This window comes from Crinia signifera, chromosome 4, assembly GCF_055691185.1.
Source record: "Crinia signifera chromosome 4, ASM5569118v1, whole genome shotgun sequence".
Taxonomy (NCBI): domain Eukaryota; kingdom Metazoa; phylum Chordata; class Amphibia; order Anura; family Myobatrachidae; genus Crinia; species Crinia signifera.
This window is the reverse complement of record NC_139220.1, coordinates 209,655,322-209,674,884: the sequence shown is the minus strand read 5'-3', so window position 1 is coordinate 209,674,884 and position 19,563 is coordinate 209,655,322. Positions and strand designations below refer to the sequence as shown.

The 19,563-nt window shown below is 44.9% G+C and overlaps 1 protein-coding gene and 1 long non-coding RNA gene across 2 annotated transcripts in view; one reads left to right on the top strand and one right to left on the bottom strand.

The window, feature by feature from the left end:
- LOC146074939 (uncharacterized) overlaps positions 1–19,563 on the top strand; it is a 54,640-nt gene that overhangs the window by 11,606 nt on the left and 23,471 nt on the right. The gene's annotated exons all lie outside the window — the stretch shown is intronic.
- On the bottom strand, positions 8,625–18,789 carry CYP1A1 (cytochrome P450 family 1 subfamily A member 1). Its single transcript, XM_083183669.1, has 7 exons — positions 18,707–18,789; positions 14,337–15,181; positions 13,687–13,813; positions 13,499–13,588; positions 12,783–12,906; positions 11,737–11,823; positions 8,625–11,015 (listed from the first exon to the last, which is right to left on the bottom strand). Exons 2-7 carry the CDS (start codon positions 15,174–15,176, stop codon positions 10,712–10,714), a joined length of 1,572 nt encoding a protein of 523 aa, XP_083039795.1. The 5' UTR covers positions 15,177–15,181; positions 18,707–18,789; the 3' UTR covers positions 8,625–10,711.

The window sequence follows — 19,563 nt, the reverse complement described above, 5'->3', positions numbered from 1 at the left end:
CAGTTAAGGCCCCACCAGCACTGCTCACCCACGCGACCGCTGACTTGCTGACCTCCCCCCCCCTGCCCGCCCATGCGTCGTAGCAAGTCACCTGCACTACCGCTGATTTGTTGCAGCGCCCGCACCCCCCTCCCCTCCCGTCAGTGGACCGTGCATCTCCTGAGCAAGTCACACGCACCACGGCTGACATGCTGCCCCCCGCCCGCCGGTCCGCCGGAGCAAGTCACCTGCACTACCGCTGACTTGCTGCGGCGCCTGCACCACTCCATCCCCGTAGGGTGACTCGCCGGTAGCCGGAGCAGCCAGGAGGGCGGTGTGGCTCCCCTCCACCTGGGGCGCTGAGGTGCCTTGCACCGGCGCTGTATATATTTTCCCCCCCTGGTTAAGGGTGCTATCTACTGATTTTGTATACACTAACAAACAGAAGAAAAGAAAATCAGTTTCACCTCGGATGCTCTCCTCATCCACTCAGTCTGAAAATACTTAAAATATGTGATAACTTTAATATTAATAATGTTAGTTAAAGGCAAGGGTGTAACTACCGTCGGTGCAAGGGGTGCAGCTGCTATGGGGCCCAGAGCTGAAGGGGGCCCATCTTTGCTGTCTAAGTAATATGTTTTACATACATTTGTCACCATCAGTTGCTAAATAGGGGGCCCTTACAATCTTTTGCTATCGGGCCCACGAATATCTAGGTAAGCCTCTGGTTAAAGGCTATGCGACCGTCCTTCACAATTGGTCCCTTTAAATTGTATTAATTATCTGGCTTTGTGATAAGACTCCCTGTATAAGGGATAAATGAAGCGAAATATTAAAACAAAGAAATGAACTACAGAAAAGAAAGGAAATATTCAAGATTAAAAATTAGACTGCTAATCACTGTGTGATGACTGTATTTGAAAACCTTTATGATAGGTATATATGGGATGTAGTGTAAATCCCGGCGGTCAGGATCCCGGCGTTCAAAATTCCGACGCCAGAATCCCGACCACCGAAATCCCGACACTTTCTCCCTCCGGGGGTGTACCCCCGGAGGGAGAATAAATTAGTGTGCCGAGCGTAGCGAGGCAACGGACCCGCTGCGTGGCGAGCGTAGCGAGCCCGCAAGGGGGGACGATCCACGTCCCCCCCCCTTGTCGGGATTTCGGCGGCCGTGATTCCGGCGTCGGGATTTGGAACGGCAGGATCCCGACCGCCGGGATTTAATACTGAATCCGTATATATAGTCTTGTACCAATGTGCACCACCACATAACTGACTCAAAGGAATTGATCCTATTAGAGGGTGCGAATCATCTGCCGGAATTTTCAGAAGAGTGTTCGCTGACCTATAGGGTAGCAAACTATTTTCAGCAAGTTCAGCAATCCTACGAAGGGGACAAGATCGGTTCAACTCAGGAACGACAATAGAAAACGTTGGGCCTGGTACATCAATTCACCGCCCCCCTCTCCTCTGCAACTAGGGACTATACATCTGGCGCAGATGTAACATGTGCAGAGAGTTAGATTTGGGTGTTATTCTGTTTCTGTGTAGAGTAAATACTGGCTGCTTTATTTTTACATGGCAATATAGATATATATGGTTGGGTATAAACCCCACCAAATCTAACTCTCTCTGCACATGTTACATCTGCCCCACCTGCAGTGCATATGGTTTGCAAGCAGGGCCGGATTAACAATGGGGCTGATGGAGCTACAGCTCCAGGCCCACTCTCTAAATAGGCCCATTTTGTAGCTGAGGGCCAGAGCTTTCCAATGAGCCTGGCCCCGCATTGCTAGCCCTCCAGGAACCGGTGATACTGCTAGGTAAACCTGGAACGTTTTCCCGTTCTTAGGATATGGGACTCGCTAATTCTGACCCCCACCCGGTTTCAACGGCTGTCAGTTCCCCTCTGGCATCACAGAAGCTCGAGGTTGATCTCAATCCCAAATCGCTGGGTCTTCAATCTGACACCAGGCTGGTCCATATGGGTTCATTGGTTCTAGAGATATTGCGGATAAACTGTTTTTTTCATTTCATTTTTCATTTCTGAAATGTCATTTCATGGCTGTTCATGTTGTTTGAGGACAGATTTTTTTGGAACCAAATGGCACAGTTTCACGGGACCAAAATCATTCGAAGCCCACATGTAAAAGGCTCAGTTGGTTCTGAGAATAAAGATGGTTGTTTAAGGAGGGGGGTTCTCTCCCCATTACACCAGAAAATGCAGGGACTAGGCTGGTGTAAAATGGGCCAGCCCGGGAATGTCCCTGCATGATCCTGGGACCATATTCCCAGGTAAATCCCTGAATTTTGACTCAATCTGTGTGCCATTGTGTGAATTTTGGCTCAGTCGGTGTGAATTTTGGCTCATTCCATGTGGCATTATGTGTAAGAGACAAGTACAGTATGAGGGGGTTACTATTGTGTTGCATGATTTGTATAAGGGGTATATGGTGTGGTAAACTTAGGTGACCACATAAAAGGTGCTGAAATGTTGTCCAAGTTTCGGCTTTCAGTATTTTTTTATGGATGACCCCACAAGTATCTTAGGACATTGGCATCCTGTGGGTGCAGCTTTGGAGGGAATCCGCCAAAATATCTCCCTGCATTTTTCCTATGCCAGCCCCCTGCCTTTTCCAGGCATATATAATTAGTTGAAAGTATTTACACAAATAGAGACACACCCATGAGCAGACCACCCAACCAGAACACTGGTCACGCCTCCCGCATTATTAGGTGCTGGCCACAAACCCTATTATTGCGCATAATAGGCCCTTGATCATTTTCAGCTCCAGGACCATTTAGACCTTAATCTGGCTCTGTTTGCAAGTGAACCAGAATCAGGCACACAGTACAAAGGGCAGATGGAGAATGCACCCACCTGGCCATAGTGTGTGTGCTGTCCGCTGTGGTTGAGAAAGAAGTACTGCAGCAATGGCGACAGGCGGAAGTAACCATAGTGACCACCATGGCGCATATGAACTCTCAATCCCTGCCATGTAACAGTTACATGTGCCTCTGCGATAACTAAGTATTCATGCAGTCTGTGCAGGGTAGCAGTGCCGTTATAGTGCCCGCTGATTCCTACTGCCTGAATACGGAGACAGGGACATAAAAAGCTTATCTCGCAGCATTGCAAGATATGTTACCACCAACGGTAATTTTTATTTTATTTATTTACAATTGTTTCGCCATGGCCCCTCTGAACCAGGGGGCCCGACCAGCACAGGTGTACCCTTTGAACCCCCCCCCCCCCCTGCTACCCTGTCCAGTCTGAGTGCAGTGCACCTGGGTCACTGGCACCCATTCATTATACACACCTCCCCAGAATCCAATGCATTACTGGCATAGGTGTGCGCAGCCCCTTTTATTAGGGGGTGCACTCCCCATATACACAGAGTAGAAACAGGGACAGGGCACGCCAGAGGTGCGCAACAAAAATTTACATTGTAATGCCCATTACACATTATGCCATACTCCGTAATGGCCATTACACATTAGGTCACACTCTGTAATGTCCATTAAACTTTATGCCACACTCTGTAATGCCTATTACACATTATACCAAACACCATAATGGCCATTACATATTATGCCACATGCTGTAATGCTCATTACACATCATGCCACACACCATAAAGCCCATAACACAATATAACGCTGTAATGCCAATTACACATACGAAAACATGCTTTGATGCCTATTACATATTATGCCACATAAGTCCTGGGCAGAGAGCGGGGACAGCAGACGGGCAGAGAGCGGTGGGCAACCCGCCCAATTTCCTTGATACGTCAGGTGCGATGTATCTAATGCAATCCCCGTTCCCTGCTGCTGGTAGGGGGTCCAACCTGGAGATCATACTGTACGTGCAGCACGTATGCTCTCCAGGTCTGATCAGATCGGAAGTGAGACACATGCTATTTGGGCCGATTTCTCATGAAATCGGGCACAAATTGCATAGTGTATGGGGGCTGTTAATCTGCCACATTTTACATAAGATCATACAATCCTTAGATGTTTAATATCCATCCCTAACATCATGCAGCCTATATATGTAATTCACTTTTCCTAACTCATACCTTATAAAATATATTTAACAATACCTCCCCCTCCCCCATGCTTTGATAAACTAATCCCCACAAAGCACAGGCAGCTCCTGATGTCTCTATCATTACCTACTGCTGCCGGGAGTCTGCTTTGCTTGTGTCATGACAGTGCGCGCGGCCACGCTGCAGAGAAACAGACTGTGCGCAGCGCAGGAAGTAAGTGTGTGTGTGGGCCGGGGATTCAGAGACATCGCGTATATGGGGGAGAAACACTGTGCGCCGCAGCCAATACCTTCTCCGGCCAGCGCTACTTCATGCAGGCGGCTCAGCTCAGAAGCATGAGCGGAGCCGCCGCTACCATCGGGCACCCTATTCAGCCGGTAAAAATGGTACTGCGTGCAAACATGAGGGGTGTCATTAGGAGGTGCCTGTGCACCCCTGGCACCCCCCGTGCGCACGCCTATGATTACTGGGAGCATTTGCACATGCACAGTAGAGAAATCACTGGGAATATGAGACCTTATTCTGGTCCACACACAATGCTGAAAATTTGCATGTGGATTAAATGCAGCTCGCACAGCGTCCGCCTCCCCCGCCCTCACCAAGTTTCTTGCATGGCTGCGAATGGCTGTTTTGCATAAACCTCCATTTGCAGCCTTGGGTGCAGGGGGCCAAATCATTCGATGGACACCGACCAGTGAATAATTTGGAGGGTACATGCAAAACTACACTCCCTGGTGTCTTAGCTTTGCATGTTCTCTGTACGGGAAGAGGGTGGGCAGCTGACATCCAGTGATGGCAGCTGCCTACCCCCGGCAGCCACATCACTGCACATGCGCAGAAGGGAAACATCGCACGGGGGGGGGGGGGGGGGGCGAACATACCAAAATAAGGCCTATGGTGTGGGCACCATGTTCCCAGAGACCTGCAACTTCTGTGGTAAGGTGGGGGGAGCAAAGCTGCCCGATGTATCAAAATCGGCCAGCATTGCCTCTGGTCTTTGGGCTACTGCCATTCTGAGATAGCGGTAGCCCATTGTAGCCTATGGGCTACAGACCACCGCACTTGGGGTTTGATACATCACCACGATCGGATCGCATATTACAATGCGATCCCGGATAAATGGGCACCTTAAACTGACCGACGAAGCCTCTGATCATTCACCAAAAAAGTGTTCTCTTATGCCCTTCAGACCGCACTAAAAAAACGGTATTTTGCCGATTGTAAAATGGTAATCTGTGCGGTCTGAAAGGTGCAGAGTGATTTTACCATTTCCAAAAAAAACCGTGTTTTTTTGGAGACGGTAAAAAAGCAAAGTCCTACCCGTTTCAGACTAGTTTTTTCTGCGGTCTGAAACAGTATTTAGGACCCCACACTGGTCGGGGGGGGGGGGGGGGGCGAGCTGCCAAGGTACCAGGGGAGGGCGGTCCCCTGGCAGCTCGGTCCGGGGGTGGGGCTGCAGGTGGCCCCCGCTGCCACACAGCGCAGGGTCCCTTTGGGGAATGTGAAATGAGCGGCGGGTCCCTGCGGTGGATGGGAACTAGCGCGGCAGGGACCCCGCTGCTCATTTCACATTCCCCAAAGGGACCCTGCGCTGTGTGCAGCGTTTTACACTTAACACCCCCCGTAGTGCTAACACCCCCCCCCCCCCCTAATGTGTGCGGCCGGTGCCTGTGTTGCGGATCCCGACTGCTGCTGCTTATTAAAAAAGTGACTTTCAGAAAATGGCTGCCCCATAGGAAAACCTGTTTAAAAAAACTGTCTTTCGTAAGGTGACAGCCATTTTCAGAAAGTCACTTTTTTTTATAAGCAGCAGGAGCTGGGATCCGCAACGCAGGAGGTACCGGCTGCGTGGGGGGTTTCTTAAACACATGGGGGGGGGGTGGAGTTTGTTTTAGCCCTATGGGGGGAGGGAAGTTAACCCTAGGGGGGGGGGGGGGGAGACACGCTGAAGACCGCACTGGCTTTGACCCTGTTTTTGGAAACGTTTTCAAATACAGGGTCAAAGCCAGTTATGCGGTCTGAAAGCAGCATTAGTAAGTGTATTACATTTTACAAGCACCTTGTGACTAACAATATACATGTGAAACATTTAAGCTCTACACTAGTGTAGCAAATTATTTTTTGTGCAGCACTACACATATGGTATATATTAAGTTCTAGCTACATGTGTGATTTAGTACATTGTGCAGCATTCAGTGATGGCATACAATTTTTTTGGGCACATGTTTGTTAGTACCCTAATCGGGATATGGGCACTACTGTAGGTCAACACCACTAGGTCGACATTCAAAAGCTTGGCGGTACTTGTGAGTTATCCGGGCTGCCGATTTTGTCCTTAAGTTTGGTTAACTTAAGGACACCCGACCGACGCGATGCCCACGATTTAGCTCCAAATCGGGGGCATCGCGTCGGTCGTGGCCGTTATAAGGGGCCGCGACGCGATGCCCCCGATTTCCCATAGACAGTAATGTTAAAAGACACGATATCGGGGGCATCGCGTCGGTCGTGGCCGTTATAAGGGGCCGCGACGCGATGCCCACGATTTCCCATAGACAGTAATGTTAAAAGACGCGATGGACCCTGATTTCCCATAGACAGCAATGTTAAAATAAAATTACAATGTGAAATTGGGCAATATGTTTTTAAAAAAAATGTTTCATGGCCCCCCACCACCGTTAACGCCACCCCGCTATTGACGCCAACCCGAAGCGTGGCGAGCGCAGCGAGCCCGCGAGGGGCGGCGGTACGCGTCCTCCGACCTTTTTATGCCCTACTATCCACTAGGGCGTGGAGTGAGAATAGAATAGTGTGGCGAGCGCAGCGAGCCACCGAGCCCGAAGCGTGGCGAGCGCAGCGAGGGGACGCGGACACCTGTGAAGCCCGCAAGGGCACGCGGATACCTGTGAAGGTGTCCGCGTCCCCTCGCGGGGCTCGCTGCGCTCGCCACGCTTCGGGCTCGGTGGCTCGCTGCGCTCGCCACACTATTCTATTCTCACTCCACGCCCTAGTGGATAGTAGGGCATGAAAAGGTCGGAGGACGCGTACCGCCGCCCCTCGCGGGCTCGCTGCGCTCGCCACGCTTCGGGTTGGCGTCAATAGCGGGGTGGCGTTAACGGTGGTGGGGGGCCATGAAACATTTTTTTTTTAAAACATATTGGCCAATGTCACATTGTAATTTTATTTTAACATTGCTGTCTATGGGAAATCGGGTCCATCGCGTCTTTTAACATTACTGTCTATGGGAAATCGTGTCGGAAATCGGGTCCATCGCGTCTTTTAACATTACTGTCTATGGGAAATCGTGGGCATCGCGTCGCGGCTCCTTATAACGGCCACGACCGACGCGATGCCCCCGATTTCGGGCGCGATGAAAAAATCTGCAGCCCGGATAACTCACAAGTACCAGCTTGGCTTGCATTTTTTTAACTGTTTTTTGAGCCAACATGTGCTGACAGGCGGTATTTCATGCCCTACCATCCACTAGGGTGGTGGAAGAATAAAAAGGTGTGCCGAGTGCAGCAAGGCACCGTGCCCGAAGCATGGCAAGCGCAGTTAGCCATTCGAGGGATGCGGCGCTACGTTTCAGTGTCCATGTCGAATGTCGAAATTCAGTACAAAAAGGTGAAAAACCCCATGTTGCTCTTTTGACTGTCGAACTAATTACCCTGTCGACTTAACCCTGGGGTAGCCAACCCTAGTCCTCGAGAGCTACCAACAGTGCATGTTTTGCAGGTCTCCTCACAGAATCACAAGTGAGCTAATTAGCTCCATCTGTGTATCTTTTAAAATGTGTCAGTGATTAATGAGGGCAGCTGTGCAGCAGCTAGGTTGTCTGGAAAATGTGAACTGTTGGTAGCTCTCGAGGGCAAGGGTTGGCTACCACTAACTTAACCCATGTCGACCTTCAGTCAGATCAACCTTCCTGTATGTTGACCTAGTGGTGTCGACCTAATTGCTGTATATCCTGTGATCCATACCCCCCTAATAACTCAGCACCATATACTAATTTGTCCCCAATATATGTAATTTTGGGGTGTTCTGATGGCATACTGCATATACTGTAGGAACAGACATTGCATGCAAGGACAATGAATCTGCCACTTTATGTAAACGGATATTGAGGGCCAGATGAACTAAGCCTTGAAAAGTGGAGAGAGGCACCAACCAACTAGCTCCTGTCATAACTTAACAGTTAGGAGCTGATTGGCTGGCACTTCAATCCACTGTATCACTCTCCAAGTCCAAGTACATCTGGCACGCACAGAGCAATTAAGTAATTTACACAGTACTTATCATTTGTTACTACAAAATGTGAGCTACATTGCAACATATTATGCAACATGTTGTTATTTTATTTAGCCATTTCCAGTTTCCTGAAATAGATTATGTCTTCTGCTACTAAGTAGTTGTTCATGTAAATATGTGTTGTAGAGCACCTAGCAATAAGTATTACTAGAATTGTCTCACAAAGAGCAAACTTAATGAAAATAAAATCTATGTCAGGAGAATTGGAAGAATTAACGAGGTCCATTTTGTAGTAATGACAACTACACAGGTGAATGTATGAGAATAATGACACTTCTGCAGGTGTAGAAATTATTGCCTTCTGTTTTATTATCTCATGGAGATTATAATATACAGATATTCCATCAATTATTGCAAAAATAAGTATTTATACTTCATTTACACAAGTGTTTTAACAATGTTTTCAAACAAAAACAGAAAGTGCTAAATATGTTTTACTGTATTTTGACACCTAAGTGTAGCATGCAAGCGTTCGAAGGTACAGGGCTAAATGTAATCACATTGGAGTTCCAGAGATTTGGAATTTTGTGCTAGTCTGTTTTATTTTAAAGCAGCAATCATTTACAAGGCAAATCCAACCTGATTTTGCTTTGTAAATTATAATTTTTATTGTCATTTGCACTCATATTATACCAAATTGTGGACAATAAATCTTTTAGGCGTATGGCCAGCTTTAACATGTTTGTTAAATGCACTAAATAACCACAATTGCATTCTGTATGAACCGCGGCAGCAGTGCCGACCATGAAGTGCAGGGGGTTGAGGGATTGCTAAGCACATATATGCTTACATGTTATAATGCACATAATATACATGCTGGATTGATCCCCCTTGTGGTCATAGCTGCCAAGATGGGGGTACTAAATACCCAGGCCCAGTGTTTCGTCGAAGCCGTGTGCGCGCACACAACTCGACGAGCGTGTGCACAGACATTACAACAGAGCACACAAAGCAGCAGTGGTTCCTTTTTGCAGTTGTGGACTCAATTAATGTGTGTGTCACCCATTAACTACATTGTATGCTGTGTTTTGAATGTTTAAAATCATTTTGAAGTAAAGTTAACACAAATGCTGAACGCCATTTTCCAGTTACATATAAGTGACACACAAAAAATTAAATTTCCTTCCAAAGTTGCACAGCCAAAATCTTTTGCCGCACACAGCCTTCGTAAAATTAGCGGGAACATTGCCCAGGCCCGGCATGATGAAGGGGCCCTGGTCCACCCCCACTTCCTCCCTACCTCCTAAGAAGCTCATGCTGTCAGGGGGGTGATCACCCTCGGTGTACCCCTGATCAGCGGCTGTTAAATAAAATATACTTTTCACTAAGGGGAAAAATTTACTGGGGCCCGGGAGACCTCTTGGCAGCACTAATTGTGCCACTCAGGAATCAGCATAAGCCATTATACACTGTTAAGCCCGCCACCTGAACTCCTGTTAAACTAGCCAATTGGAGTCCAGGGGCAGCTTAACGGTGTTCATGGTTTATACATATATATATATATATATATATATATATATACATATATATACATATATATATTATATACATGTAATAAATGTGTTGGGGAACAATCTCCCCCCAACCACAATATAAAAAAGTGCTACTTGAGAAGAAGATTAAGAAGTCTTAGCTAAACATATGTAAAACAATATTATGTGCATGCATAACAGATAGTGTTCAATAGTGACAGAAATGTATATTGTATACATATACACTATCTCATCAACTTTGTTCTCATGCTCTTATGGGGAAATTTCCTAAGATGGGAATTCTATGTCACATGGGATGTTGCTATGGGCAACCAATCAGAATCTATGTCTTATTTATTTAGCACCTTCTCGAAGATATACATTATCTGATTGGTTGCCCATAGCTACAGTACATCCCATGTGAAATAGAACTTCCATCTAATACATTTTGGCCTTAGAGTACTTCCAGAATGCATCAGGCCAGGCCAACCTGTGAAACTACAGGTGCTGGTATGCCCTGCCACAGTTTAGCTATTAGGGAATGCTAAAATAGGGGCAGGGCATGTTGGGATGTGTAGTTTTACAACAGCTGAAGAGCTGGTTGGCCAGGCCAATTATACACAAATGGGTAATTATATGGAAATTGCCCAAATATAATAAATAGCTTATAATATAATAGCTTTACTTAACTGATTCCTTCATATATGACAATTACCAGCTTTGGTTATCAGAAGATTTTACCTTTCTGTATTATGAAGAAAAATGTTCAGTTTTTATAGTAACACAACTTTTTGCAGGTATTCATAAAGTCATTGAGCTGATAGGTATATAGTCCACAGTCTATAGTATAGAACCAAGTCACAACCAGTGATTGCATATTTTAGTAGATTCAGCCTCATTCTACTGGCTCGGCATCAGAGGGAAACGCAGTTTGGCGGTGAGGAAGCACCGTTTGTGCTTCATAGTAAGCCCATACAAGGCAGTCATATCCAGTTTCTCTTCTCCTTGTTTAAAGAACTGCATCTGCTGGAGAATGGTGGTGAGGAATAGAAAGACCTCCATCCTTCCAATAGCCTCACCAATGCATCTTCTCCTGCCCATGCCAAATGTCATGACTTTTTCCATCTCCGTATTGTTTATGGATGATCCAGTTGCATCAAGGAAACGTTCTGGGCAGAAGCTAAATGGGTCCTTCCATAGATTCCTAGAACCATAACATTGTATTTAATTTCATGTCAGAAGAAATAAAGACAAAAAGCACCTTAAATATGCAAGTCCAAACAGATTTTAAGGTTCACTATTCTGACAGCAGAGAAATTTATAAGGTGATGACATTATGTTTGGATTAACATGTCCTAAAATATAGACAGCGAACTATAGGGCAAGTCTCACAGTGCTTAGTACATTGAACAGCAAGTTGATATACTGAGGTGCAGTGATGGAACTTTTGGGTGGTGGGCCCAGGTGCAAAGATAATTTGGGCCCTTCTCCTACACCCCAACCCAAGTTCATAGTTTGCAATACGGCAGTGGGTGACAGGGAGAGGCAGGGGGAAGCAGAGTGTCGGGAAGAGGGTGACAGGGGCCTCTTCGGCCCCCAAGGCACTGCAACTGCTGCACCAATGGTAGTTCCGCCTCTGCGGAGGTGTAAAAATTTGTTCTGTTTACATGGAAAAGGCTGCTGTTCCTGACACTTAAGGGTTATCTTGTGAGTCACTTCTACATAAGATATCTCACAGATTCTCAAAGTCGGTCCTCAGGACCCCACACAGTGCATGTTTTGCAGATCTCCTCACAGAATCAAGTAATAAGTGCACCTGTCAGATGTCTTGTAAAACGTGAACTGTGTGGGGTCCCGAGGACAGAGTTTGAGAACCACAGAGACATCTTTAAGTACATTTTGTAGAACATGCACTAGATACTTACGGGTCATGATTAACTTGCCACTGATTGATCAGCACACATATTCCCTTGGGGATGAAGTATCCATTGAGTACAGTGTCTGTAGTGGTGCTGCAAGATATAAAGACAAATGATTTACTGCAGTGTAAGTGTAAATCAGTATGTATAACAGACTACACTGATGGATATTAAATCAGGTTTTAGGTTCCTTTTCCGATTTGTCACATTTCTAATTGCCATTAATGCACATAGAGGAGGTCATTAACAAAAGTCAAAATGGCAGTGCCATTACAGCTATAGATACACTGTGTTTGGTTGATTTGTGCAAGTGTACCTAGATTAACATTATGGCACATAATGGATTTTAGAAACCCCTGTACATTATTCTGTCCCCAGTGGGTGGCAATGTTGAGAGAATGCTGTGAAAAGCCAGGAATAGCCCCAGTATACTGAATCCCCTCCACTACTGAATCCCCTCCGCTATTTCAGACAGGAGAAAAAGTGGTGGCCACCTATTCAATGCTGTCATTTCCAACAGCTTTGAAGATAAATTTGACAATACGGATCAGACTTTAAAACCAGTTGTATCCGTTTTGTCGAAAACGACCGTGAATTGTCGAATTCACGGACGGATCTTGATAATCCACTACCGTTTTCGCCAACATGCCCCAATTTCTATAGTGGACAGGCAGAACATTGAATTCCACCTGTTAGATAATATGTCGAGCTGGGCAGTAAATCCCACCCAGATCACATTGCATATGTGATCACATAGTAAATGGGCTCCTTGGTGTCATCTTTCTCAAGTATATTATTTAATTTGCATACTTAAAAAAAAGGAATGTATCCTAAAACTTCCTAGATTGCCTTGTACTCGAATTCATTATTTTCTATTTTTTTTCTCATGTATGTATTGTTCGGCACTGCTGAACCCTTGTGGCGCCATATAAATAAACGATAATTATTATAATAATAATAATAATAATAATAATAATAAACAACAATAGCATTGATGTCTGGACAGCACAGAACACTCTTATAACAGTGTGCCTTTTATTGGTAGAACTTACCAGTGTGGGATAGTAAAGGGAATGAAGGATGAATGGCGGAACATCTCTAAGATAAAAGCTTCTGTGTAAGGTAGATCAGCTCTGTCTGATAACTTTGGTCTCCTCTCTCTGCCAATTACCTGATCTGTAACAGATTAACACCACAACTTATATTTGGAAGCACTCAGATATCAGCAAATACAAGCACCTAAATGAATTAATGATCAGCAAATACAAGCACCTAAATGAATTAATGTTTATAATGCATTAACAGGTTTAAAAGGAAACCATTTACTTTCTATGTGATAAAAACTGTAACAGTGCAGGGGACTTTACAACAGTGGTTTCCAAAGTTGTCCTCAAGTCCCCCTAATACTGTATGCTAAGGCACAGGTGACTGTATCAGTACATCAGTCAATTTGCCTTAAAACCTGGACCATTAGGGTTCCTTGAGATCAGTGTTTGGGAACCACTGAACCATTGTTGTTTCTATAATGGGTACAGTGTGTTCAGTGCACACAAACCCCCGGGTCCAAAAGGACACACTGAACTCATGTTTAAATACTTAAGCTTATAGTTAACTATGTACTTTAGTTATGCTCCAAATGTATATACAGTAGTTACTGAGTAAGGCAGAGGCTTTTGGATTTCATTTGATTTTTCAATGTATGCTTCTGGGTTGTGTTTCCCCAGATTCTTTATCTAGATATTGATAATTTAGTATTGTACAAACTTACCTAGCTCTTTCTGTATTTTCTCTTGTATTTGTGGGTAAGCTACCACGTACATGAGACTCCAGGACAAGGCAGTAGTAACTGTATCGAACCCTAAAGAGACATGAATGGAAGAGATGCTGGTTTATGCTTTTGTTCCCTTATGTAAAGAGCAACAGAAGTACATGTATATAGTAAGACTTTACACTCACCAGCTCCAAAAAGGTCATTTACAATGTTTACAATCTTCTTGTCTGTTAATTGGATATTGGAGTTTTCGTCTACTTTCTTCTCTTGAGAATGTTGGATAAGAGAGTCAGTAATATCCCGGACAGAATTCTGAAATATGGAATAGTACATCTTATTAGACATTATGAATGTAGGCTATGTTCTGCATGGAGGACAGTCCATATGGGCAGGACAACCTACTAAGATAGCACCCCATGCAGACTATTCCTGAGTACTGCAAATGATGCCTATGGTGATATTCTTTGTTGCTACAGTACAGTGTGATAGAGAGAAGTTTCACTAGACATATTATAAGACCAGGTCAATGTATTTTTGATACTGCATATATATTATAATCTTCAAGTAAAGCCTCATACAATACACACTACGTAATGCTGTCTGCAGCCGATACAGTTAATATAGTCAATATCGGCCACGGATGAGGGTCGCCGATATGGAGCGTACACACTGAATGATAGCGGGAAACGATATTGCTCAGTTACACCACCAGGACTCAATGGACACGAAGGTTGTTGGCTATATAGCCAAATTGACCTGCATGTTCAGCAGACAACAGGGGTCATTAACGATACACGAGAGCTTAAGAGGTTTCACAATTGTATTCAGTTCATACCTTATCAAATGTTCTGTAGTGTTCACGAACAATGTTCTGTGTGAAGTCTGTAAACTTCTTATTGATGGCTATGAAGTTCTTCATGGTCTGGTTTGGAAAATATCGAAGTATTGGGATGAAATCTGCAGGATTTCCTGATGCAGCTGCTGCTCCAAACTCATCAGTCAGGTTAACAATGTCCAGGAAACTTTGGTCATCATGGTTGTAACGTTTTCCAAAGCACATGGCGCAGATAACATTGGCTACGGACACAACCACATACCTATAAGGGTCAAATTCTCCTTTTTCGTCAATGAGTTCGTGGAATTTGTTGAGGAGATATTCAGCCTCCTTAGATATATGTTCTTCCACAAGGGATGTGTTAGAAGATGTGTAAGAGGGAGATTTGGCAAAGGTCTGAATGGCATTGGTTGCCAGTTTACGACGAGCTTTCCATACTTCACCAGAATCAGAGCTAAATGTTAAACTCTGTCCATCACCAATTAAGTGAAAGGTGAAGAGGTCAGGCCTTCCTAAAAACACATTGGCTTGCTTTAACAAAGCCTCTCGGAGAGTTTCCAGCCCACTTAGCACCAGCACAGGCTTTGTGCCAATCTGTATTTGTAGAACATCCCCATAGGTCTCACTCATCTTTGTCAGGGTAAGGTGGGGATTCTTGGTTATAGAAAGCAGATTTCCGATCAGTGGTAAGGGCATTGGCCCGGGCACTCTCTTTGTTCCATTTGGGACCTTCTGTCTATAAGACTTGAGGAGCAGAAAGATTGCAATGAAGACCACGGAAGCAAGAAGTAATTCTGTGGCAGATAATTTGCCAAAGGTACTGATCAATGATGCAATCATTTTGCCTAAGAGAAAGAAAAAAAAACATTGAAGGGGTCATAAACAGGCTGCTAATTGTAATCTGTGATGGATGTATTCTGCATAAAAGAGTGAAAATAAAATCTACATAAAACAAACAATTTTTACCTGTGAGATACTGGAGCAGTTTTTTTTTATCCCTGTAGTGGCCTCTCTCTCTGAGAGAGAGAGGTCAGCCCCATATAGTCAACATGTATAAGGGCGACAGGTTAAAGATTGACAGTGCTTATGGTCGACAGGTACAAAATAGTTGACATCACAATAGTTAGCACACGTGATCGAGAAACCTTTTTTTAATATAAACTTATTCATCCATCTACATGAACTATGATTAGAACTATAACTAAAGATAGTTACCTTTACCGAGCTCAGTGGAGCGAGGCACCTTGCCGAAGCATGCAAGCGGTTGCCGTATATTAATTGGGGTTACATGTGGCTTAAACTGGTAATTGACAACCAAAATAATAATTATTTTCTATTATTATTATCGACTTTTTCAATATTGACCTTGTATCTGTGTCTACCTTTTGTACCGGTAGACATTTTCAGATGTCTATCTTTTCCAAGTCAATCTAATGACCCAATCATCCCTTTAACCCATTCAACCTTTGCCTTGTTGACCTATTGACCCAATTAGGGTTTACGCAATGATGCATACCCTATATCAGTGGTCCTCAATGCACATCGACAGTTCAGGTTTTTATGGCTAATCAGACTTAGGCACAGGTGACTTAATTTGTACCTCAGTCAATTTGATTACACCATCTGTGAATAAGCAGGGATAGCCATAAAACCTTGACTGTTGATGTGCCTTGAGGTGGGATACGGTCGTATTGTCGACACCACTTAGGTCGACAGTCATTAGGTCGACAGGTGGCAAGGTCGACAGGTGGCAAGGCTAACACGGGACCAGGTCGACACGTTTTTTTTTACTGTTTTTTGAGCCGACATGTGCTGACAGGTGGTATTTCATGCCCCACCATCCACTAGAGCATGGTGGGAGAATAAAATAGTGTGCCGAGCGCAGTGAGGCACCGTGCCCGAAGCATCGCAAGCCTAGCGAGTGATGCGAGGGGCTGCGGTTGACTTTCAACTGTGTCCATGTCGACTGTGTCGACATTCGGGTAACAAAACAGTAAAAAAAAACATGTTAACCTTCCGACCAGTCGACCCAACATGTGTCGACTTAACACTGTGTCGACCGTCCTAAACCCATGTCGACCTTACCACCTGTCGACCTTCACCCATGTCGACCTAGACATCTGTCGACCCAATGACTGTTGACCTGGGTCTTCAAACTGCGTCCCTCCAGATGTTGTGGAACTACATGTCCCAGCATGCCCTGACAGTTTTGGCATGCTCTTATAGGAAAAAATGTGGCAATGCATGTTGGAACATGTAGATTCACAACATCTGGAGGGCCACAGTTTGAAGACCCGACAATATGATCCACACCCCTTGAGAAGCAGGGTTTAGGACCACCACTGCCCACTGCTAATCAGAAAGTGAGAGCTTTTGGGAGAGTTTTCCCCATTTAAAAAAATAATAATTTACACTGAAAAAAATACAGGCTGATTTGCCATGTAAAGGATTGATTGCCAAAATGGTAAACTCTCCCAATACCTCTCATTTTCTGATTGTCACACCCCATTACATTTGGCACTTACTGTTAATGGTGCTGAACATCATCATCCCAACCTAATAACGTATTGGAGTTGTCATAACAACCTATACTTTCCAATCATTATTACCAATTAGTGAATTATGGATATGGTAGTACTGGAATAAATGGTCAAAGGTTCATGGAAAACACATTAAAACAAAACCTGTTGGTCTGAGCACTAGATGAGTAAAAACATAAATTATGGTGAATACATACATTTATCTATAGATATGTGAATGGTCTTCGATCAATTTGCTATATAAAATCTAATGAAATAAACAGTCTACATTTTGGAATTCATATTATATTTAAACAACTTGTGAAAATAAGCAGGGATATAACTAATGGGATTATGCCAAACCATAAGTTACCTTAATAAATCTAAGTACTGTACCTTCTATGTAAGTAAATAATGTTATATTTTTTGAGTTAGGTGTTGAGAGTCCAGAGATCTACAAATACAATAGTGTAAAAAATATCAGTGTGCACTATAGCGCATTAGGGGCAGCAGCAGGACAGTGTGCACTATAGCGCACTACAGGCAGCAGCAGGACAGTGTGCACTATAGCGCACTACAGGCAGCAGCAGGACAGTGTGCACTATAGCGCACTACAGGCAGCAGCAGGACAGTGTGCACTATAGCGCATTAGGGGCAGCAGGACAGTGTGCACTATAGCGCACTACAGGCAGCAGCAGGACAGTGTGCACTATAGCGCATTAGGGGCAGCAGGACAGTTTGCACTATGGCGCATTAGGGGCAGCAGGACAGTGTGCACTATAGCGCACTACAGGCAGCAGCAGGATAGTGTGCACTATAGGAAGCAGCAGGACAGTGTGCACTATAGCGCAATAGGGGCAGCAGCAGGACAGTGTGGACTATAGGCAGCAGCAGGACAGTGTGCACTATAGCACACTACAGGCAGCAGCAGCGGGACAGTATGCGCATTAGGGGCAGCAGGACAGTGTGCACTAAAGCGCATTAGGGGCAGCAGGACAGTGTGCACTATAGCGCACTACAGGCAGCAGCAACGGGACAGTATGCGCATTAGGGGCAGCAGGACAGTGTGCACTAAAGCGCATTAGGGGCAGCAGGACAGTGTGCACTATAGCGCACTACAGGCAGCAGCAGCAGCGGGACAGTATGCGCATTAGGGGTAGCAGGACAGTGTGCACTATAGCGCATTACAGGCGGCAGCAGCGGGACAGTGTGCACTATAGCGGCACAAACGTTGCCGGTATCACGGTCTAGAGTAGAAAACCGCAATGCAATGATCATGTCTACAAATGATGCCACTTTCATCACTAGAGGTGTATCCATTCCCTCTCCTTATTCCCAGCTAGGTCTCCCAGGTGCCCCGTACTGCATTGCACGGGTTAGGGGGCTGCCTGCATGTTGCCCTATGCTGCCTCTGCACCATGTACTGTATGTGGTCCTGCTACTACTATATGGGATATAAACACGAAATGAGCAGCATATCTAGCATATTTCAGATAAACGTACAAAGTAAATTCCGGTCTTTCTAAGAATACAGTGCATCCAATGAGGAAGCCACTTTGCTGCCCACATGCCCAGGTGCAGTGATGCACTCAGTGTAGGATGGCTAGTGAGCGCCCTGGAGTGGATATGCAAGAACGGGCACGGTCATTTGGAGATCAGTAAGGGTTTATTTACTACAATTTCATTCGATTGAAGATGGAATGTTGCCCATAGCAACCAAGCAGAATCTACTTTTTGATATTTAGCACCTTCTAGAAGATAATCAGTTTGGTTGTCTATAGCAACATTCCATCTTCAGTTGATCACCAAACTTAGTAAGTAACCCACATAGAGCTATGCCATGGTACATACCTTTGCTATAGTTGCCGTCCAGAACGCAGAAGTGCTGTCGCAGTATCAATATCAGTGTAGCAGCGCTCTAGTGAGTACCCAGCAGAGCACCATAGTGAGTGTGCAGCCTGTCATTGCTTATATACACCTCCCTGACTCCGTATTGGGATAAGCTCCTCCTCCCATGACCAAAGTACAGGAGAGCTGCAGCCAATTCAGCTTAACCCAAATAATTGGCATCCGTGCAAGTGGTTGCGTGAAGAGCTCGGAGCCTTGCAGGAGCCACTCATTCCCACAGCAGATCTAATATGAGATAAGCATGCGATGTGTATAGGCAGGGCACAGCCCGAGCACCAGCCTCACAGCTAAAAGTACAGCTCAGAGTGGCAGAAACGATGTACATGCCAATGATGGCTGTTTTTTCATTGTTTTGTTCATATCTGGTAACTAATATATATTACAAGGCACATCAGGTCAGTGCATTCATCTTAATTTTTTATCAGGACGCCTGCTTCAGTATATGTAGATATACTGTATCAACCCTAAAAATTCCCTTCCATAAATCAGCTTCTAGATATCTTTTAAGTAGCACATTGTATAAAAGGCAGCTTTACAGAATCATGCTACATAAGTGATCCTTACAAATGTTATGTACTTACTGGCTGATATATGAAGGGATTGGCAATGATATCTATAGGATGGGACATCCTCCTGTGTGCACCATTGATATGTCTGTGAACAGCGTTCACAGATATAGTGAATGGGGGATCCTCCTAATGACTAATTTAAGCCCCATACACACTAGCCCACAGGTTCTCAAACTCGGTCCTCAGGACCCCACACAGTGCATGTTTTGCAGGTCTTCTCACAGAATCACA

Excerpts from the sequence above, each read along its gene's own strand:
- CYP1A1 (XM_083183669.1), bottom strand. The coding sequence starts at position 15,176 with ATGATTGCATCATTGATCAGTACCTTTGGCAAATTATCTGCCACAGAA. Across the intron at positions 13,814-14,336 it reads ACTACAGAACATTTGATAAG|AATTCTGTCCGGGATATTAC; the intron begins GTATGAACTGAA and ends TCCATATTTCAG. Across the intron at positions 13,589-13,686 it reads AAATGACCTTTTTGGAGCTG|GGTTCGATACAGTTACTACT; the intron begins GTGAGTGTAAAG and ends ATGTCTCTTTAG.